We start from the raw sequence: 23,931 nt of genomic DNA, 5'->3' as shown, positions 1-23,931 counted from the left end.
TGTGCTGAATAAAGTGTGTGTTTATTTCAGATGTTTTTAACGTGCTGAATAAAGTGTGTGTTTATTTCAGATGTTTTTAACGTGCTGAATAAAGTGTGTGTTTATTTCAGATGTTTTTAATGTGCTGAATAAAGTGTGTGTTTATTTCAGATGTTTTTAACGTGCTGAATAAAGTGTGTGTTTATTTCAGATGTTTTTAATGTGCTGAATAAAGTGGAGCAGGCTGGCTGCGTGGGATCAGCAGGTCAGGTGGAGCCGCTCTGTCTCCCCCTCCTGCCCTCACAGCCAGCCCGCCGCTGCCTCCTTCTCCTTCATTATTTTCGCCTCAGCTTCTCGCAGTTTAAAATGGCGGCGTTGAGCAGCGCCGAGTCTCCACCGCCCGTCTTCAACGGAGACGCCACGGAGCGGGAGAGCGGCCTGGAGGAGCTGGGCCCGGGTTTGGACTCTTCGTGCTCGTCGGCGGTTCACGGAGATCCGCAGGAAGAGGAGGTAAGCGCTGCGGCGGCGCGGGGTGAGGACTTAGCCCGCTTGGTGTGGAGCTAATGGGATGGAAACGTCCAGGAAACACCGGCTGGGGAGGGGGATGCTAACGCTGGGTGCGGGACCAGAAACGGAACCTGCCCGGTCCGCTTGGGTCCCGGTGAGGCAGCGAGATGCAGCGGCAGAGAGAGAAGTTTCCTCCGGAGGAGTCAGTGTTTATGTGGGGCCTGCTTTATCCCAGCTGCTGCTTCTCCAGCCGGGAAGCGCAGCCGCTGCTCACCCCGCTGACTGCGGAGACCTGTGCATTGTGAGTGCAGAGGGCTTCATCTGATCCAGATGGTTCACGGCTGATTGTGCTGATGGAGGCTAGCTGAAGTCGTGCTTCTTGTTGGCCGCATTTGCTCCTTCCTAAACACCATGGGTTTTTTTTCTGTCCCAGCTGCAGGAAGAGCGTCTGATCAGGAAGCATCAGGCCTGTCCTTTCCTTCCAGACAGCTGCCTGCTCTATAAACACAGCTCTAAATCATCAACCAGGAGGCTATGGAAACTTTAGCAAACCAAAGCTATCTAGGATTTATTTTCTAAGCTTTTATAGATCCTTGTCCTGTTTTAGTAGAGAGGAAGACTGTCAGACTTTAGCATAAAGTTGTGCAGCTTTTATAAGTTGCTGTCTGAATGCTGGGGCCTTGTTTGGAGGCTCAGTCAGCTTCAACATGTCTGGGCCCCAAATTCTAGTCAGTTTATTTCTATAGCTCCAATTCACATCATGTCATCTCAGGTCACTTTCCAGTTCACCAGATCATCCAGTCAGATTGATTCAAAGTTTTCTATCTAAGGAAAACCAGCTGATTGCATCAAGTCATTGACTCTTCAGCAATCCCTCACACTAAGCATGCTTGTAGCGACAGTGGAGAGGAAAAACTCCCTTTGAACAGGAAGAAACCTCCAGCAGAACCAGGGTCAGTGTGAGCGGCCATCTGCTGAGGCCCACTGGGGTTCAAGGGAACAGAAGCAGACATAGAAAAAGAAGCATAGATACAAAAGGCAGCTGTCAACCAGCTCCACAGGCGGCCCCGTCCAGGAAACACACAGCCAGGCAGACGAGCTCCGAGCCAGCTCCCATGTCAGAGGATGAAGAGAGCACATCCAGTTAGACACAGTCAGAGAAACAGGACTACACTGGAAAACAGGCCGATCTCCAACATCTAGAAACAAAGATGTTGATGGCAGCAGCACAGCTGATGTTTCTCTCCAGGATGGAGTCACAGCCAAACAGGAACAGACCAGATGAAGCTACAATGAGAAAAAGCAGAGAGAGCAGAACGTTAGAGATTGAACTGACAGATTCTGCAGAGTGGGAGAATAGAGATAGAATGAAGCAGAATAGTGAAAAAGGGGTCCCTATGTCCTCCAGCAGTCTAAGCCTATAGCAGCATAACTATAGAGATAGCTCAGGATAACCTGAGCCACTCTAACTATAAGCTTTATCAAAAAGGAAAGTTTTAAGCCTGGCCTTAAAAGTAGACAGGGTGTCTGCCTCACGGACTAAAAGTGGTAGTTGGTTCCACAGGAGAGGAGCCTGATAACTAAAAGATCTGCCTCCCATTCTACTTTTAGAAATTCTAGGAACCACTAGTAAACCTGCAGATTGAGAGCGAAGTGCTCTGTTAGGAACATAAGGAACAATCAGATCTCTGATATAAGATGGAGCTTGGGTAGCATTAACTCCTGTAACTCACCATCAGTGCTTTATTTGGGCACTTTGGAGACAACATCTAAAATCGGCGAACTCTGCTCTCCAGAGCGAGTAGATTGGTAACCCCGCCTCCTGCTCTCCTCTATCTTGTCTGCTGTCATGATTCATGCAGCTATTATTTCATCCAAATGAAAAATGGAGAACAGAGAAGCAGATCATGGCTTGTCTACAGTGAAAAGAAGGACTGGGTTATTTACTTTGGCCTTTTTGGAAACACAGGAAGGAGCAATCAGCTAAGTGAGCTTAGTGCTTGGAAAAAATCTTTCATTCCTTTAGAGACAGCATGAAAAGTCAGCTGAGTACAAAACATAGAGAGGAAAACAAGAAGAAAAGGGACAAGAAGAGAGGGACACAACCTAGAACAGATAATGGATGTCTATTCTATTAACATGTCTCTATCTGTAGAATGGGGATGTTTTATGTGCTGTCTTCTCAGTTTAGAGGGCCCCCTGCCTGTCTTTGCCTAGGGCCCCACATTTCCTAAATCTGCCCCTGCTTGCACAGATCTATGTTTTCGGCGCAAATGTGAGTAAAACGCTGGTACTGTACCGCCCTGTCTTAAAGTGTGACTACTGCTCCAAACTGTGTCGTTTCTAAAGTGGGCTGACCTTCAACATCTATAATCAAAGGAAGCTTTAATTTTACTAACAACATTGATGGAGAGAATGTTAAGGTGCAGCCAAGGTGGATGCCATGGTCCTGTTGGCTCTATGATGGAAGTCTAGAGCGCCATCTCTCTGTTGGGAAGATGTCCTGCCCTAAGGGGACAAATCGAGTATCTAGGGTTTAACCCTTTAAAGGCCAAGTTGGCATCGTTGATCCCTCGCATCCCCCTTCCAAATGGAGCCCCCCCCCCCCCCCATCCCTCAGTGAGGTCTAGAAGCACTAGATCTATATACAGCCATTCAGCATAGATGCTGCTACATGGCTGTACATCTTATTTTGGCATTTGACCAATTAGATGAGCCCTTGAATGATATATTACCTACTGGAAATTAAGTTGGAAAAAAAGTAACAAGAATAAAAGGTAAAAAGATAATTGAAAAGTTAAAAAGATAATAAGCCTTGTTAATAATTATATTTAGGTTTATAAACGGTAAAATTAAAGTGCCAGTATCAGCATTAAAGCATTTAAGGTTATGTTGGACCAAAGAAAAAATGTATTTCTTTCACTCTGTTTTTCATGAATTTCTTCTAGAAGTACTTTGGTTATTTTTTCTTAATATATTTGGGCTTTTCTTGTTATTACATAAACATTCATTTTTGCCATCAAAATATCTATATTTTTTGAATGTTATAAAGGTAATAAGGTCTTGTCCTGGATTCCAATAATAGTATTTTCTTCAAATTTTGATTATCAAAGTGTTTCACTTAGTGCCCTATAAAGCGTTAAAGCTACAGTGTGTAACTTTTAGCGACATCTAGCGGTCAGACTGCAGACTGCAGCAACATGAACACCCCCCCCCCCCCCCCCCCCCCCCACCGCTTCTCCCCCCCAACAGTACGGCGAGCGTTACGGGACAAAATGTCTTCCACGACGTCCGCATCACCTACCTTCTCAAGTGATGAGGTTTGTTTACATAGATAATTTTACAGATACTATTTCATTAGTCTGTGTAGGGTATAGATTTCATGTAGACTTAAACAACTTGCCGTAGTTACTTTCGAGCGTAATGGGCGATCTCGCAATCGCTAGTTTGTTGGCTCTGCGCTGCCGTAGCGCAAAGATGTCTGCCTCCATGGCTGCGAGACCCGCTCCTATGTAATTATAAATAACGAATTCTAAGGCAACGCGAATATTAAGGTTAAGAGGCTGAGCTCGTAGATGATGATAAATAACATAGTTATGTATAATATATTACATTTCTGACTGTATATCCCTGTAATTATTACACACTGTAGCTTTAACAGAAGACAATTTTAAATCACATGGGTGTTCAAGTAATGGTACACTTCAAAAGTCTAAAGCCAGGCGTACACTGTAAGATTTTTTCCCTTTTCAGGCTGATTCTCCAGCCATGAGATCATTTTTGAGAGGCTTATAGCCTCATGGAGCGTCTTGCATTGCGTAGCTATAGAGTGGGTAACGAGGGGCGATCAGCCTCTCATGAAAACCTCCCCATCAGGAATCGTAAGGACGGCAGAAAATCAAACATGTTTGAAATTTGGTCGGACATCGTAAGGTGGTCGTGTATAGATCCTGCTGTTGAAGCAGAGCTACGATCCGATTTAGAATAACTTTGAGCAGTGCGTATGTGCAAACAAGGGAGTTCTTCCCCTGCTTCCTCCAGATTGATCAGTCTGATCAGCACCATCTCTTGGCGCCCTTAACCCCTGCGCCCTTATGTTACCATGGTACAGTTTGAGCTGTAACTGCGTGCAAGGATTGAAAATATCCCGGCTTAAGAGACACATTTTTCTTCACTCGAGCCCTTTAGGCAGCAGTAATATCTTTAAAATGGGTTTAAACATCCTGTAAGCAAACAGAGCTATGCATGCAGGTAGAAGTCAGCATTTCCAAATAGGGCTAAATAATTTTGTCAAAAATGAAAATTGCGATCATTTTAATCCAATTTTACAAATGTAATTTTATTTTGAATTTCCCTTGCATTAAATGTTTCACCACAGGGTTTCACTTCTTTCATGTTCAGTCCTTTTTTGCAGGACTTAACTACTGCAACAAGGGACTTTGTAGCTGTTTGTCAAGAAGTGATAAATTCTACCTGTATGCATGAATTTGCAGGTTAGCAGCACCTCTCTCTTCCTATCTGTGTGGTTGCAAACCCACTTTATTAACGCCAAATAAAGGGCTGGAGGGAAACATTTGGCAACCTACTCTTTAATTGTAATAAAACCAAAATTGATTGCCTCTGCGATTGTGTTTCGCTGACATGAAGGGTTTATAACATTCTTCATTTTGCAGCGGATGACTTTTTAGGTGCTGGAATAAATTTGTACCGCTACCTTTTGCAGCAATGGTTTTTGCTGTACGGCTTACAAATTAGCGCCTGTAGTTCATCGTCTTCGGCGTGAAATCCAGACCGCTGCCATATATTGCTCAGCTGAAACAGCTGCTGTCGCCATGTTTCAGTTAATGGTTGCTGTAGTGTGCGACCCTGTTGGGAGGACAGACCTATGATGCATTCAAAGTGTGTGGGAAAAATAAAACTCTCAGAGCAGTAGATGCAGACTGCTTCATTTTATTATGCAAATTTGTACTCAATGGCTGCGATTGAGTTATTTTAACTATTGTACGTGGGGAAACTTGATAAATTGGTTATAATTGATAACCCACCCCTATGTTTGGCTCAGTCTTTTAGCCCTACTAGGGGTCATGTTCATGAATGGGGGAAGATTGATCAGGAAATCCATAGGCAGATTGGGTCTTCATCGAGAGTGAAGCGGGCAGGGCTGCAAATAATTATTTTAAAAATCGATGAATCGGCCGATTATTTTTTCGATTAATCGATGCAGCGCTGAGAGGGAGAACGGGGTTGGGGTGGGGGAGGCACCCCACGGCAGAGTAGGAACGATACATGCTTTCACGTAAGAGTCTCCAAAAGCCGCCAGTGACACCGTAAAAAGTCGCCAGATTTGTCGCTAGTCGCTTTTTTGAAAAATAGTCGCTGGAGGGGTCTGAAAAGTCGCTGAGGTGGCAACACTGCACCCACAGCGCTGGCTCGCTCTGCCGTATTTTTTTTTCTTCCCCCGTTTCAGTCAAGTGGATGTGATGACGATGGCGGCGGATGACGCATTAATCGCGCGACACAACTAATCGATGATAAAATTCATTGCCAACGCTTTTAAAAATCGATTTTTATCGATTTTATCGATTCGTTGTTGCAGCCCTAGAAGCGGGCAAGGTACCCGTCTCTAGCTGTCAGGGGCCAAGGTCTCGATTTACCTGTCGATCTACCTTCCTACCCTCATCTTTGATTATGAGCTTTAGGTTGTGACCAAAAGACATAAGACAAAGATTGCAGATGAAAATGACTGGAATGAATTTCTCTGCAAGGTGTCTGGGCTCCTCCTGTAGAGATTGGGTGACAATCTCGGCAATCCGCGAGGGAATAACAGTAGAGCTGCTGCTTCTTCAAATCAAGATGGGCTAGTTGAGGTGGCTGAGGCCTCCAGGTAGGTTGCCTCACCAGGAGGACACCCAGGACAGGTGGGAGGAACTGTTTCTTGGCTGGCCTTGGAACCTTTGGTATTCCCTAAGACCAACTGGCCCCTGTGCCTGGCGAGGTAGGGAGGTCTGAACCTCCCTACTTCTGCTGCTACCTCTGCCACCCGAGCTCAGATAAGGGTAAAAAGATGGAGAGTTAAAATGCTATTTTCCCCTTTGAGCATGCATTCATTTCCACTGCTTTGGTAGCTGAGACAAATCAGGCTATACTGCGCAACTTTTGATTTAGATAGTAGATTTGATTTTTCTTTACATGCATCAAGAAGCAAAATAAACTTCGAATATGAAGGAGTGTACAGAAAAGGCAAAGCTATGCCAGGAAGGTATTCAGTACTTTAGCTGTTTCTTAAACCATTAAGCCCTGAGGGTCTTTAGAACAAATTCTAGATGAAATTACGTATGTGAATTAAAGAAAGTACAGCTTCCAAACTACTTGTGTGACAGAAAGGCATGGAGAAATTTTTTTTTCAGGTGGAACCAGTATTTTAAATGATGTATGTGATTTAAAAAAAGAAGAAAAAAGTAAAGAAAATTTTAGCCTTGCCAAATGTTTATTCAAAATAAACACTTCAAAACACCATGAAAGCCCATTGGAAACTCTGTCAATGCATGGGAACTCACTTAACATAGACCTACGTAATCCTACAATAACATTATATTTACAGTTGGTTTATTAGAAAATGCTTTCAGTAAAAGTCAACAGCAATAACTCCAATAACAAACAATAATTTTATTCAAAATGTATTTATTAAAAGTGCTTAACAATTCCTGTAATGAATGAATAGCACAACGAAAGAAATAATGTCTCATCCTCGGGATTTGCTCCGTGATCAGAGGAAAGGTTACTTGGCGCAGAACAGTGGTGAAAATTGGAAGTTCAGTTTAATATAATCCAGTCTGTGAATAGTTCCGTCTGGAGTTAATGAAAATAGTTGTTTTAATGGTTATAGAGTCAGATATGTGGCGGTAATGTTTGGTTTATCTAAAGGTTTTATCTGTTACAATGTAAATGAGTTTGGCTGTAATTTAAGGACATTATCTAATTTATCTGCAGAGTGGGAACTATAAATCTGATAGGAGTTAAATTTTTTTATTGCTGTTTTGCACAATATGCTTAACTAAGTATTTTTTGTTGTTGAATATTAGAGATTTTGCAGATATATTTTGTAGATACATTGTTTAGATTTACTTATATATTTCTACCCTTTTTATAGAATAGAATAGAAAATCCCTTTATTGTCCCACAATGGGCAAATTTACAGCAGCAGAAAGATTATTGAAAATGGTCACAAAAATATGGACCTTAGAAAAATGTATAGGAATAACATAATAGGGAAGAGTTAAAATATAAACAATAAAATACCGTGAAGTGTTTTAACAATATAAAACTGGAGAATAAATAACCAATATGCAGCTATGGACATTTTTCCAGTAATGGATATTTGAAAATAGCAGCAACATCAGAGATGTGCAAAATGACAGCAGCAGGTTATTTAACTGACTAAGGTTTCTATCATTACATTTGATTTTAATTGTTCCTGCTACTGGTGGTTGGAACCTTTATTCCACTCTGGATTCTTGTTAATGTAGTTTTTGTTCACTTTAACTTAAAAAATAAATAAATAAATAAACAAACAGTTTTGAAAACTTCGGTTTTCATTCTTTTCCTGCTTTGTGTGTCAACTTTCACGGTTGCTAAGCAACAGAGCTTATGGCGGTAAAACCCGCTGAAGGGTAGACCTGTTCGAATTCACAGCCAAAACACTTCCGGCCTCCTTATTTTCAAGGACTAAGAAGGATCCAGTCTAGGTAGACCGCGTCCTTGGAGGATGCAGCCCAGGTTTTTGAACAGAGCCTCTGATTAAGAACAGGGCTGCCCGCACTGACGCGGCTCAGGCATTACGTCACACGGAGCGTCGTGCGCAGTGCCCTACTGCCTGTAAATTTAATGGTCCAATTAAGGTAATTAAAAAAATCAAGACATTTCCTCACTTTCTAAAAAAAACCCTGGACGCCCGGGACAGGACGTGAAATACGGATATGTCCCGGGAAATACGGACGTTTGGTCACCCTACCTAAGGGGTTCAAACAATAGGTCCCCCCATTTCAACAAATGAGTTTTTTTAGACTAGAAGAGTTCTGCCTTTTAAGACAGGAAAGTATAGCAGTTAAAGTTGCTACTTGAGAAAATACTGAACCATAGAGATAAAAATAGCCCTGTGATTCAAATTATAAATTGTATTTGGAATAAAAATGAGAGAACTAGGGGTGTTAAAAAACACATCCTCCAAAGACAGATATTTACATGGAAATGTGGCAGATAATTAATTGACATATTACTGATCTTGCTGGATTTTATTCTGCTTTACTTCCATAAATTGCAGGATCTTCTTTACTTTATCTTTGCCAGAAGATTTAAACTTTAAAAGCCTTGCCCTCATAATTTACAAGTTCATTTATTTATAAAGAAAATATAAACGCTGCTTAACCTACTAACAAGGTAAGGAAAGCATCAGATGAGCTACCTGAGAAACTAACGTTACGTTTCCCCACTTTAAAACCAAACAAACAAAAGTTACAAAAGTTGCATGTTACGACTTTTTTCCCTTTACAAAGTGCAGGCTGTCTGCGAATTGAGACGCAGCGTGCGTTTGCGGTATCGGTCATTAGAACAGTTGACGTTTCTGCCTTTTGAAAACAGCCTTTGCTCACCTGCGGCGCTGGCCTGCTCTGCCGTATTTTTTTTTCTTCCCCCGTTTCAATGATGACGACGGCGGATGATGCATTAATCGCGTGACACAAAAAATCAATGATGAGATTCATTGCCAACGCTTTTAAAAGTCGATTTTTATCGATTTTTATCGATTCGTTGTTGCAGCCCTACTTTGATCCATATCTTGACTAGAACTCAAGCAAATTTGGACTGAATAAGTTGAAGCATGTTTGTCCACAAAGGTTTAGGGATCGGGCAAAAGTGCCAAATTTTGCTAAATGCATTTTTCCACTCATAAAAGGGAATCGGATCAGACAACTATGCGGATTTCCATTATTGAAGACCTTCTGCATAAGTAAAACCCTTTGCTCCTAAGATTTAGCTGTTGTTCTATTGAAATTTACCAATCCTGGGGTTGACGTTAAGGATTTTTACCTTTGGGCAAGTGACTTTCACATTTCCTTTGCCCATAAACAATTTTTACTTGCCCATAAATAAAGTTCCTAATATTTATTTTTGTTAGTCATATTAATAGTCATATTTTGTTTTTTGTAATTCAGTATTTTTTAAGTTTCCAGGTTCCTGGTGTGTATCTGCATGCATCAGATAATAAACTCAAGCCTACATTACCATGTTAACATGCTTTTCAATCCTTCCTGCTCATTCTTTTCAAACTAAACTTTGCTTTAAACTGTTGTGTGCTTGGAAAAATATAAATTGTAATGTTAAAAATCAAAAACTTGACAGGTTAAAAACTTAAGATAAATCACAAGACAGAAGTCAATGTCACAAATAAATAACTTTTATTTTAGAGTCACAGTATGTTTATACAAGATAATACTATTAATATAATGTCACTTTTGTAGAGAATCATTATACATAGTTATTTTATACAGGGTTTCCACAGTCTGACATCATTTCAGAATTCCCTGACTTTGAACTGACTCAGGATTAGTTTTCCCTGACAGAATAAATGCAACCGTTTAAATGTAGCCCAACAAAGCCTTGTTTTGGCTTAGAAAGCATTCAAATCAAACCTGACGAGCGGGTCCGCACCCTGGAATCAGGGTTTCTGTGGGTCATTAAAAATCATTAAAAGTCATTAAATTATTATTTTTTAAATAAAGGCCTTAACTTGCATTAAAATTCATTAAATTTGATAATCGATCGCATTAAAATGCTTTGGAAAAAGAAGCTTGAGGCTAGAGAATGGGGGGAAAATGCTAATTTGAACCAAAGTGGCGCGAAAACGAGGAAATTGGGACATGGCTGCATTCTGTGCATGTTGAAGATGACGAAGGATTTTGCCGTGCATATATATGTGTATCTATATAGTACCCATGACTTATATTTATCAGTCATGGGTATTTGTTGATGGCATTAAGATTATTTCTAAGAGCATTAAAAAGCATTCAATTAAAGTTACTCGTTCATGTATAAACCCTGGGAATGGGGGGCGTTTTGTTTCTTTGTTGGCCTGTAATACCCAAAACCTGTCTATGTCTCTGAAACAAAGTCCCCTTTTCCTAAGGGGCGGACCCGCTCATCAGGTTCGATTTGCATCTCTTCTAAGCCAAAACAAGGCTTTGTTTTGGTCCACTCTATAAAACCTGAAGCTCAGCGCTATTTCTGACATTTTGAATTGAAAAAACTTCCTGGATGGGAAGAGAAACGTCTTCAAAACTTGGAAACAAAGTCCAGTGGAATCTTTTTAACTTTTTTTGAATTGGCTCATTGTGCAAATAAAAGCCGCTATTAGAACTGCTTGTTAACTGCTTTTGCATTTCTCTGCAGATCTGGAACATCAAGCAAATGATAAAGCTGACGCAGGAACACTTGGAAGCTCTGCTAGAGAAATTTGGAGGAGAACACAACCCCCCCTCCATATACCTTGAGGTAAGAGCGGTTCAGTAAGGAAAACGCCGTGTGTGGAGGCTCTCCAGTCAGCGTTGTGTTCCTGTCCTTCCTGACAGGCCTATGAAGAGTACACCAGCAAACTGGATGCCCTACAGCAGAGGGAGCAGCAGCTGCTGGAGGCCATGGGGAATGGCACCGACCTCTCCTGCACCACCTCTTCCATGCCCGGCTTGTTGGAGGTCAAGATCGGAGGCGAAGGAGTCTGTGGGGGAGCTCATGGCTTTCCCTTAGCTCCCAACACATTAGCAGTCCTGCAGACCCCCACTGACCCTGGACGGGCTTATCCACGCTCCCCCCAAAAGCCCATTGTCCGCGTGTTCCTGCCCAACAAACAGAGGACAGTGGTATGTAGATGGCTGGAGGCTGAAATAGAGAGCATGAAAACAATAAGATATCAGAAGTGTTTTTTAGTTTCATGTAGGGCTGAAACAATTAATCAGATTAATCGATTATTGAAATAATCATCAAATAATTTAGTAATCAGTTAATGGTTAAAGGAGAAGTCCGGTTAGCAAGGAATAATCAATGGTTCATCATCTATAGCTAAAACTAATACGTTCATGGTTATTTAATGGTTGTTAAAAGGAAAGCTCTGTCTCTGCATCTTAAAGCTTTCTCTCTCTAGTTCACTCTCCTCATAAGAACGCTGGACAAACTCTTTAAAGTTGTCGGGAAGTCATATTGAAATGTTCAGTTATTCTGGCTTAAACATGTATATAAGTGTACTTTTTATCAGACCATATTCTCCCAAAATTTCGAAAATTTCTATTTAAAAAAAAAAAAATCCTGTCCTGTGTTGTTTTTTTTTTTCATTATCTTCTGCAGGCCAGTTAGTTCTACGTCAGCCTGAACACCTAAATTCGGCCAATCATATATCAACGGTCATCTGTCAATCAAATGTTTTCTTTCATAGCATCTTGATTCATATGTCGCAGCTAATATACGCAACGGTTGAAATCAGAATCCTTTCCTTTCCCATGGAGTTGCGTCCCAGTGTTCACGGGGATGGACGTCTGTGTCTTCAGCAGGCGTAGAGCTAACAGAACTGGTAGCGTTGCGAGGCAAGGGCTCAAACATGTACGGCTGGAAGCCTTTGTTGGGATATTAAGTTCAGTGCCCACAAAGGTAAGATGTCATATTAATATAGTGAATTTATGTTCTATTCAATTCTCTGCCAGCTTGGAATTAATATTTCTGATACTTTAAGATCTTTATTGCCCTCCACTGTAGGGGTGGGAAAATATCTCATTTAATCTGATGTTATTTCAGCTGTTATATACTGTTTATGACACACAGTCCATCCTAGCTTTGCTTTGGAACAATAGATGAAAGAATGATTCGAGCACTAATCATGGTCAAACAGTTATTTCTGCACATACATGGAATAAATTCACCACAACTTCTGTTCAAAATATAAGAGTTTATTAACAAAAATCATTCAGCTCCAAGTCAAATGTCAGTTTAACACTCTCAACCAAGACTAGTAAAACTAAACTAAACTACTATGTACAAAGAGGAAGGGGGACATGGTTGAAAACCATATTACAGTTTAAGATGGATTTTGTGTTTGAAACCAAAGTTTATCTGGAAGAATTTGGAATGTGATCAAATTAGCTTTTCACTAATTTAGAGAAATTGGAATGTTTTCAGACCAATTCACAATGCAAATCCATGAGGTGAATAAAACATTATTTGGCCAAATAATGTTTTATTAAATGATTTGCTTAATCAAGAACCAAAAACCTTTAGCTAAATGATTCTTTACCCTCTTTGAAATAGCTAGCAGCGAATAGACATTAGGATTCCACTAAATGACTCTTGGTCATACTTGGTAATGGAAATGTAATGAGCATCTGAGGAACACATGAACACTAATGTTATATCAGTGTTTAAATCCTTAGTGAATAAAGCTTGACCAAGCTTCAACAACAGCTCACAACATAGCATAGCATGCGATCTATCCTGTTAGCTTTGTCGTTACTCATCAGTAAACACATGAAATGATCAACATCATCAAAAGACAAATTGTTTGTTCTGTCCCTAATCATGCCAGACCTGCAAACCTTTTTGTCCATGTCCATTTGGAAAGCTTGAGTTTCCATCCAGCTGGAGTTTATCAGGCAGCTAAACTGCAAGGCAGGCTCTCTCTGTCTTAGTGGCTCACAGCAGGGTTCCTCTTTGTCTCAGTGGATCATCAAGGCCGGCATCTCATCCAGTCTGGCTCTATAAGTTCTGAAACTCAAAAGAAATGTGTTGCAAAAGGTCTGTTTGCAGCAGTTTGGTTCTGAAAGGTTACTTTCCTTGATCATTCTGGAGATCTGGGTCCTCTTGGGTCGCATCTCCACTGTGGTGGAGAACCAGCCAAAAGTCGCCATGTGACTGCTTGTGACTGCTTTTGCTGAAAAAGGGGGGGCTGCAGAGGTCCCCCAGCTGTTATTCACAAAAGCTGCGTCCTCTTCTCTGGTCATCATGTCAAGATGAAATATGGACACTGGTTCCCAATATATAACAACGCTTGGTGTTTTCTGAAGTGTATGGTGATCTGACCTTAAAGTCGTAGGGAAGCGGCTGTTCAAACCGTTGCAGTTCGGAATTCTCCCGAGTGGTGCACGACTTTACATTAGTGAATAAAGTGAATGTGATTGGTTGATTATCAAGGGGGCGGGATTGTTTTGGCGGAAGGTTTGCAAAGCCGGTTTGTTTGTGGCCGGTTTGTCTGAAGCATCTTGCTAACCAGTTAGCAACTTAGTGCTAGCAGGTTCCCAATGGGAAATTCTATTGGGACCAAGTAGCACTAAATTGGTGACTTAGAAACGACGCTGTCAAGGAACGCTATGGACAGAGGAAACATGCAAGAGGAGGAGAGTTTAGTGTCGGAGGTCGTGGATGAGTCTCCTCCGTCATCCATTTTTTATTTAGAGGAGGAAAGCGGGGACGAAGATGTTGTGGAAGAGGACGCCAGGGCGGCAGAAGCTTGGTTTGGTGTAGAAGGCTTCCAGCCGTACATGTTTGAGCCCTTGCCTCGCAACGCTGCCAGTTCTGTTAGCTCTACGCCTGCAGAAGACACAGACATCCATCCCCGTGAACACTGGGACGCAACTCAATGGGAAAGGAAAGGGTTCTGATTTCTGATTTCAACCGTTGCGTATATTAGCTGCAACATATGAATCAAGATGCTATGACCGAAAAATGGATTGACAGATGACCGTTGATATATGATTGGCCGAATGTAGGTGTTCAAGCTGACGTAGAACTAACTGGCCTGTAGAAGATAACGGAAAAAAAAATTTTTTTAAGGCAGGATTTTTTTTTTTTTATAGAAATTTTCTAACTTTTGGGACAATATGGTCTGATAAAAAGTAAATTTATATAATGTATATTTAAGCCAGAATGATTTGACATTTAAGTTTGATTTCCCTACGACTTTTAATCTTTTTTTTTTTTTACATGACCAAATGGACTAAAGGGATACACGCGCATTGAGGTAGTTTAAAGTCTATTTTTCGTACAAAACGAAAGGGATAAATGCAAATCTGACGTGTTGTGCATGCATATTTACTATAGGTATGCTGGTCTGACAGAACAGCAGCACAAAAACTCAGCTGTTTAGTTTAGGATCTTTGCTAGATTAATTTGTAAATAAGGTCGACCAACGTGTGTCATTGCAATGTTTTGGTGCGTCCATGGCTGCATTATTGGATCAGGCAGGAATATATAAACAATCCTGTTGTTCAGCCTCAAATACTTAAATTCGATTTTAAGCAACATTTTGTGCTCAAAGCGAAAAGATTTCTATCAGTAACTATAAAAATTTCAGTTAATTTTGCAATGCATGGATTAAATTAATGTTTTTATTTTTTTAAATTTACCGGTTAAACATGTTTTCCTGCTTCCAAGAAAAGGTTGCGAAAAGCATCTGACCTCAACATGTTCCTTCTGCAACAAATGGAAAAAGACTGAAAACCAGAGACATCTAGTAGCAAAGTACAAATACTGTAGTAGAAATGTTTGCTATCTATACTTTACTTTAGCTGGTAAAGCTAAAGTAAAGCTTCAACATTTTTTTTTTGCATTACTTTTACTTTTATACTTTAAGTTGTTTTAAAACAAGTTGTTTTACTTTAAACAAGTTGTATACTTTAAGTTGTTTTACACTTTTACTGGAGTAAAAAGCTTAAGTTGAACTTCTAAAGTATTTTTAAACCAGTAGAATTTATTTTTCTACTGGAGTAATAAACTTTAATACTTTAACACATCTGTTTATTAATGAAAAAAGTGTCACTACCTGCAGTGTTTTATAGAGATGAAGATGTAACAGCCCCATTGCCAATCAAACACCCCCCCCCCCCCCTAAAAGTGTTAATTTCATCAGATTTTTTAAAATTAGTCTTAGTCAAAATGACGAAAATCAATTTTAGTCTTAGTCCTATTTTAGTAATTTTTGTCATTTTAGTAATTTTTTTTATTTTAGTCAACCCTGTACAGAATCAAATTTCACCACACACTGCTTCACTTTTTCTCTACTTTATTTGTATGACACTGTGCAGAATAGAACTGATTCTCTTTTTAACATATATCCCACTGCACACATTGAACCTTTTGTCGGCTTGTTTCATCATATCCACAAAGTCTTCATCCTCAGTGGTCCCTGGAGGCAGGTCAGAATCCCCAGTCCACTTTGCCATTGAGTTCTCCAGGGCTTTCTGCTCTTTGGAGTCAGGTTTGTACGGTGGGGGGGCTCCAAACATCTCTGCAACAGACTTCCCTTCCTTCCCCAACCTCTGATCTGGCTGTGGTGTCACTGTGTCAGGAATCTAGTTTGGAGGAATAAATTTAAACGATTAATATCCAGCGTATCAGTAGAACTTTTTTCTTCTAAGACAGAGAGACAGACAGATACAGGCACAGGAAGGCACACACACATCTACATGCATGCGCGCCTGCACGCCTCTCACACACCCATTCCTACTACTACAGGCCCACCCAATCCTCACCTTTTTCCTTATAGCAGCATGTTAGCTCATCAGCTGTCGTGTGAGATTTGGCGTCCTTCCTCTGGTGTTGTCCTTCACGTTGTAAACAAAATTGCTCCATACATCCAAGCTTTTTTTTTCGCCCACTCCTCCAAAAAACTGTACACCGGTATCTGAGCTCGACGCAATGACTGCAAAGCTGAGCTAGCCACGGTTAACTACCACCAGTGATTCTAGGAGTAAAAGCCCTCTGCTACCACTGACTGAGCAGCGCGAGGCACTGTGGGACAGGCGCCATGTACGGACACCCACGGCAACGACGCATAATCTTCTCTTTGTCTGGTCTTAGTCTCGTTAACGAAAATCATTTTTTATTTTCGTCATATTTTTGTTTTCTTGAAACAATTTTTGTGCGTCATCTCCTCATCGTCACTGGAAAAAGGGGTCTTAACGAAATATTTTCATCATCATCCTGGTTGACCAAATTAACATTGCTCCCTGCCTTCTGAAAGGGAGAAACATTCAAACAACAATAGACTTTTATTTTGAAAAGGCTATGGCTTTTCCATCAGATGATGATGTCATGGTTATGGTTGCCTAATTTGACTTAAAACACGCCTTTAGCTGACAGGTTTTAACAAGGTTTAACCCACTTAGAGCAGGTCATTACCAATTTAGCACAATTGAAAACAAAAAAAGTTAATGTCTTTAAACTTTTTCATCTATGGATATGCTCTATAATCCAGAACTCCTCCAATGGAAGATGATGCAAACTTAAATGTGACACTGTTACCATTAGTTATAAAACTAAGAAAATGAAGCCTAAGGAAGTTATTATCCGGAATTGTGCCAAAATGTTCCTTTAATAAGGTAGAGCAGCAAAGCTTCTGGCCGTAACAGATTTTCCTGCATCACTTTTACTTTTATACTTTAAATCATTTAAAAAATGTTACTTTTACACTTTTACTGGAGTAAAAAGCTGAAGTTTATCCTCTAACTTCTAATAAAGTGTTTTTAAACAGCAGGATTTCTACTGGAGTTATAAACATGAATTCTTTTATCACCTCTGCTGAAAACAGAACTTCTTCCTGTTAAATGCAGCCTTTAAATGACTCTGGCAAAAATGCATTTCTTTCTTTTTTTATGTATGACTTATTTATGTAAAAACATGTAAAAGCAGAGGCTGACTGAAAAGCAGCTGAGAGGAGAAACGTTCTAGATGCAGATGAAACCTTAACGTCTGTTTGGGTCACTAACCTGCCACCTGAAGCCTGCAGGCTCAGCATAGCGACAACAGAAAGGTTCTGCTCTTCTAGATGCTCCCATTCAGTTTGGGACGCTGTTTTCTGTGCAGGTTCCAGCCCGCTGTGGGATGACTGTGAGGGACTCGCTGAAGAAAGCGCTGATGATGCGGGGACTCATCCCAGAGTGCTGTGCGGTCTATAGGATACAGGACGGGTAGGTGTTCTGGGAAAACCATGATTTCCACCCCTTTGGTGTCCATAAGGAGCTCTTTACTGGCTTTAATGGGTATTTAAACATTAAACAACCGTCAAACTAAAATATAAAACAAGCAACAAGCAAAGAATAATTTAAAGATTTAAAAATCATATAAAATCTCTGCTGTTTGCTGAGCCTTGGAGGCAGAAATAAGGTATTTATAAATAGTTTCTGAACTCAAATTGGACTTTTCTTTTGCCACTGTTCTGCTCATGCTTTAATGAGGATGTGCCTCTTCTTTATGAGCACCAGCAGAACCAAGACTCTGCAGATTAGTTCCTACTAGAATAAATGTCCTAATGGCGCCCCAGAAAAAAAGCATGATAGAAAATGAGGGAGCGGTTAGCCTAGTGGTTAGAGCTGTGCCCTAAGAAGGTGGAAAGTACCTGGATCGATCCTCACAGCCTCCACTTTGGGTCCCCGAACAAGACCTTTAACCCCACACTGCTCCTCAGCGCCGCACAATTGCAGCCCACTGACATTTTACATAAAATTTTTTCATAATATTTCACTGATTTAATACAAATTTGACTACAAATAATAATAGCATATACTACAGCCTTTAATATATATATATTAGAGATGTTTTAAGGTGTACATATCCACAATAGGTTTATATGGTACACTAACCATTTCATTCGATGACATCATCACCACACACTTGGGAAAAATGTCCCCCATCAAATTGACTGCCAGTGGGAGTTCTGGGATAATAATAAACTCCTATTATCCAATATTTAATGTCTGAAGGCTATAACAGTAGAGATCAGGGGTCGGCAACCTTTAACACAGAAAGAGCCATTTGATCCCGTTTCCAAGGAAAAGAAAACATTGGGAGCCGCAAATACTTTTTGACATCTAAAATGAATTTATTTATGAACACATTTATTAAATAGAAAGAAAATATATATATATATAAAAAACCTTTACACTTTGTATAAACAACTAAAGTGTGTTGCTTATGAAATCCACTAAGTGCTACAGAGAAAATTCAATTTTATCTAATGAACACATTTTGAACATTTTGAATTCTTGAAAAAATAATAGAATGTCTGAATGTCTCTTTCAAATAAATTAAAAAGCTGAACTTAAATTATTCATGTAGCAAACAAAAGCAACAAAAATGCCGTGAGCCGTCATTCTTATATCGCCTTTGGGCTTTCAGAGCATGTCGTGGAGACTTGACCTGAATTTCAAAAATAAATTGTGGAAAAAAGAACTGTGTCACTAAACAATGAAAAATAAATATTTGCTAAATATCTGCATAAATATTTATTTAACCTGGTTAATGGGACTTCTGCTCCTGAACCTCTGTGCACAGCGTCTGCGAATCGGGGCTGAACGAAGTTCATCTTTACACAGGACTGTAAGCTGTCTGTGAGGCGTTAGCGATGTTTGTTTTTAATGTAGGTCATGGATCACAATAATCTTCCAATTTAGGACTAAAATATACATTTTTTTTTTTTTTAGTAATTTATTTTCCCAAGCAACTCAGAGCCACAGTATAAGGATGAAAGAGCCGCGGGTTGCCGACCCCTGGTATAGATGAATCATTTATAGCAGTCCAATGTCTAAAAGATGAGCACAAAGTCCTTTAATTAAAGGAAAGGTGATGTTGGTTTGTGTAATGAGGTGGTCCAGTTGTCTCCCTGTACATGATTCAGGTTAGCAGTAATGGTAATACAGCAGTATGTTGAAACTGACGTTATTTTAGGCACATAGAGTCAATCGCCTGCTGTACTCTCCACTTCCTGTTTCAGAGAGAAGAAACCCATTGGCTGGGACACGGACATCTCATGGCTGACGGGGGAGGAGCTCCATGTGGAAGTGTTGGAGAATGTGCCGCTCACCACTCACAATTTTGTACGTTTTTCAGATTTCTGGATATATATTAATGTACCAATGAAATGCACTATCCACGACAACCCTGACCTTCAACCACAAGGTCTTCTTTTTTTATTGAAAATAATAGTTAATGTAAAATCAGTGCATAAAATGACGAAGACGCAGCAGCTAAATGAAAATGGAGCCGCTCTCCCACAGTATTTAATCATGGGGACAGATGGAAAAAATGACACCAACAAAAGTTTCATTCATTATTCATCCTCCTGCTACCCTCCATATTTCAATCGACTAACTAGATGTAAAACCTGTGAGAGAGCGTCTCCTCTTAGTTTTTCATTTTAAGATGCTACATAACTTGAAAGAAATGAGGAAAGGTACTTCAGGTGGAGCAACACAGTGTGGCTGTTAGAATACAAACGGCGCCAGAAGGCATCCCAGGGGTTGATGTTAAGGATTTTCACCACTTGCCCAAAGGGAAAGTGACTTTCACATTTAATTTGCCCAGAAACAATTTTTACTTGCCCAGTATAATGTTTGATAAATACAGTTCCTAATATTAATTTTTGTATATATATCAATGAAACATGTTTGTTTTTTAAATGTTTTTTGTAATTCAGTATTTTTTAAGTTTCCAGGTTCCTGGTGTGTATCTGCATGCATCAGATAATGAACTCAAGCCTACATTACCGTGTTAACATGCTTTTCAATCCTTCCTGCTCATTCTTTTCAAACTAAACTTTGCTTTAAACTGTTGTGTTCTTGGAAAAATATAAATTTTAATGTTAAAAATCTAAAAAAAACTTGACAGGTTAAAAACTTAAGATAAATCACAAGACAGAAGTCAATGTCACAAATGAATAACTTTTAATTTAGAGTCACGGTATGTTTATACAAGATAATACTATTAATATAATGTGACTTTTCTAGAGAATCATTATACATAGTTATTTTATTCAGGGTTTCCACAGTCTGACATCATTTCAGAATTTCCTGACTTTGAATTGACTCAGGATTAGTTTTCCCTGACAGAATAAATGCAGCTACAAGACAATAATAATAATATAGCGGGTCACCAATTTAACATGTTTAGCTCTATAACATTTAAATGCACCTCTCCAATAAGAGAAAAAAATTTAATGAAAATTTTTTAATGTATGACCTGCATCACTGTACAGAAGGCTGCCATATGATAGCGCTTTCTAGCATGTTTGTCGTTTTGATAACTACATCAAAATTACCGCTAGGTGGACAAAAATCTGGCAGAAAATCACCCGGCTTTTTCAAATCACGAACCTTTTTCAAATCACGCAAGAATGTGTACAAAACAACAAAAATGGCGCCGGCAACACTTCTGGGTCATTTTCATCGAATGTTGGTGATTTTAAAGTAATTTTGAGTGATAAATAATTCTTTTTTTGCGATCATTGCACTTGCCCGGCGGGGAAATGAAATGAAATTTGTACTCTCGACAATAAAAACCACTTGCCCCGGGAGATCGGGCGATGGTTAACATCCATCCGTCCGTCCATCCGTATGGCTGTTGGTGGTTTGTTGTCCCAGTTTAGGAAGGATTAGACTTGGAGTTTTTGTTGAAACGTGAGCAGGAAGAGGCTCTATGCTCATTCATTTTTAAGGACGTATTCGCCGTTTCACATGCTGTGGGATTCATTCCCCCACCAGGTTTCTGTCGCACAGTCAGCTACACTAATTGGTCAGAGCGTTGGCCAATAGGCACAGACATAGTTTGAAAGACAACGGGTTGTTCTCATCAACAATCTTCCGATGTCTCATTCATCGGGGCCAGACTAGATTATACATTTAATCTCACATTTAGTCTGGTTTATTAGGCTATGTTTAATTAGTTATGTGTTTGGAAGAAAAGTTGCAGCTATCACCTTTCAGTAACTCTTTGCTTTACAAGTTAGTGAGCATTTTATGTCCTTTGCAATCACAAGTAGAAGCAACATTATGAGAATCTTTTTCGCAGCATTCCAACATATTTTTATTTTAAGAGTTGATGGATTTGGTTGGACATTTTTAGCAGCTTTATCAAAGAGTGAATTTGTTTCTCTGAAGGTTTATTCTGTTACCAGGCTTTCCACCAAACCTTTATTTTCTCCTAGTTTTAGGGTGTTCTATGCTTTTTCTGTTGTCTCTCAGAACAGCACGCTCCTGATTGTTTACTTGTTTGTGTTTGGCAGGTGAGGAAGACCTTCTTCACATTGGCCTTCTGTGATTTCTGCAGAAAGCTGCTGTTCCAGGGTTTTCGCTGTCAGACCTGCGGCTACAAATTCCACCAGCGCTGCAGCACAGAGGTTCCTCTCATGTGTGTCAACTATGACCAGCTAGAGTAAGTTCCAGACAGGACTGGAGCTCTGCCCATCTGTTTCATTTAAAGGTGGAGGACCGAGAACCCCGGAACCAAACCAATGGCTGGTAGTGTTCAGAAAGTTCCTGCTGCCGTTCTCTGTCGTTTCTAAGGTTTGACACATAATAGAATGATGGCTAGCTTAAGTGGTAGCTCACCTGACTGGCACACAATCCCCACTGGGAGGAATGAGCTGCCTGTATGGGTCCTTCACATAGTGCTCTCCAACCCTGGTCCTCAAGATCTGTCCTGCAGGTATTGGATGCATCCATGTTTCAACACAGCTGAATCAAATGACAGAATTACCTTTTTCAGCATGCCATCAAGTTTTGCAAAGGCCTGTTAACAAGCCATTAATTTAATTCAGCTGTGTTGAATCAGGGATGCATCTAAAACCTGCAGGACAGAAGATCTGGAAGGCCAATGTTGGAGACCACTGCTTAACACTAATGCCTACCTAACAGGTAAGTTGCTTTGAATAAAAGCGTCTGCTAAATGCATTAACATAAACATCTAGCACCTTCTAGGACAGCCAATTACGACCTTTCTTGCTGAGGAGTTGGTAACGCTGCACTGCCTCCGCCGGTATGCTAGAGGTCTGGTGCTCTGAACAAGAACTGAAGATTTTAGTGGGATCATAATCCTGACCAACAGACGATGTTTGGAGGTGGACTTTCTCACTTAAAACATGTTTATACTATTTTTCCAGCTCTTAAAGTAAATAAAGTCAAGCTGATCTCTAGCTTGAAGCTAGAACAGGGCAGATGAACAACCAGAGTGCTGAGCAGCAACACAACTAGACGTCCAGATTTCTGCATTTAAAGGAAAAGTCCGCTCAGCGAGGAACAATCAGTGGATCGTTATTTATACCTCAAACTAATACGCTTGCGTGATTTAATGAATTTAGCATTAATCAGTAAAAAAAATATTATTTTCGTGGTGATCACTGAGTCTGGGAGCGGCCATTTTCGCCCCCAAAAAATTGCTGCTGCCATTGACGTCACTGCCATCTTCCAGCAGTGACGTCACGGTGCGGTAAGCCTAGCGCCATTCTCCCCGCTTTACAAGCAGAATCAATGGGAACTACTAGACACATCTGCAATCAACAACAATTATTGAAGATTTCCAGAGGACTTCACCATTGAAATTCACCAGAGCTATAGTGAAACTGACAATGCCCACGTGCATGGCAGCTGGATGCTGGAATACATCGGGGAAAAGTGAAAAAAAAAAAAGAGTTTTTCCACCTTTCTGATTCCTGATCCTCCACGGACGGGTTGGTCGTTGGATCGCCAACTTGAAGAGGGAGGATTTGCCATCGAACTTCTGGCCAGAGAAAAAACCCGTAATATGTAGCCAACATTTGGAAGAAGAATGTTTTCAAGATGACTTGGATAATAGCGCCTTGTGACAAACACCAGATACAGCACTGGGACTTGATCAACAGCCGATACCGCACCGTGACGTCACTAACCAGTAGGTGGCAGTAGTGTTCTTTGACAAACATGGATGCCTCCAGTAAAGCACATTCACATGAAAATTACTCTGAATTAAAAACACTGATCATTTATTGAACAGGATGGAAGAATTTAATATTTAAAGAACTTTCAGAAGTTCGAATTCTGAATATGAGCGACTTTTACTTTTTTTAATGCTTTGTTGTGAATGCAACATAAGACTAAAATCAGCTCTTAGTGATGTCACTCCCAGATAAATCCTTGATTTTTAAGGTATTTACTTACAATTTCCACTTTCTAAGATTAAAATAAATATGTTAAAAATGCACAAAGCATCGTCTTCCTTAAGAAAGCTCCTAAGGTCAAAGCTGGTAAAATTAGTGAAAGATTAGTGAACATATCATAAGCAGGAAGATGACAGTTGAATGAACAAGAGTGAATCAATAAGTTTATTTTTTCAGTAAAGTAAAAAAAAGAGCAACTAAATATCTGTAACAAATCTACAATAATTCATATGCAGATGATCTAAACTTTATTATCTCCTGAGCAGGACACATTTTTACAAACCAAACAGGTTAAAGGTGCATCTGAAAATAAAAGAAATAACAGGAAAAACAGGAATAAACAGACAATATTCAACTAGAAAATAATTCTAGTCAGTTTATTTCTATAGCTCCAATTCACATCATGTCATCTCAAGGCACTTTACAGTTCGACCAGATCATCCAGTTAGATT

At 40.0% G+C, this 23,931-nt stretch overlaps 1 protein-coding gene across 1 annotated transcript in view; it reads left to right on the top strand.

Moving 5' to 3' along the window:
- The first annotated feature begins 256 nt into the window (after positions 1-256).
- braf (B-Raf proto-oncogene, serine/threonine kinase) overlaps positions 257-23,931 on the top strand; it is a 32,371-nt gene continuing 8,696 nt past the window's right edge. Inside the window, exons 1-6 of the mRNA XM_038278637.1 lie at positions 257-489; positions 10,930-11,031; positions 11,109-11,396; positions 17,380-17,483; positions 19,286-19,388; positions 21,572-21,720. Of these exons, the coding sequence (XP_038134565.1) occupies positions 346-489; positions 10,930-11,031; positions 11,109-11,396; positions 17,380-17,483; positions 19,286-19,388; positions 21,572-21,720 (890 nt within the window). The 5' untranslated portion in view covers positions 257-345. The remainder of the gene's footprint in view (positions 490-10,929; positions 11,032-11,108; positions 11,397-17,379; positions 17,484-19,285; positions 19,389-21,571; positions 21,721-23,931) is intronic.

Source organism: Cyprinodon tularosa, unplaced genomic scaffold (genome assembly GCF_016077235.1).
Source record: "Cyprinodon tularosa strain WSP-4 unplaced genomic scaffold, ASM1607723v1 ctg1424, whole genome shotgun sequence".
In the NCBI taxonomy this organism is placed as follows: Eukaryota; Metazoa; Chordata; class Actinopteri; order Cyprinodontiformes; family Cyprinodontidae; genus Cyprinodon; species Cyprinodon tularosa.
The sequence above is the reverse complement of the archived record's forward strand: the minus strand, read 5'-3'. Positions and strand labels throughout refer to the sequence as shown.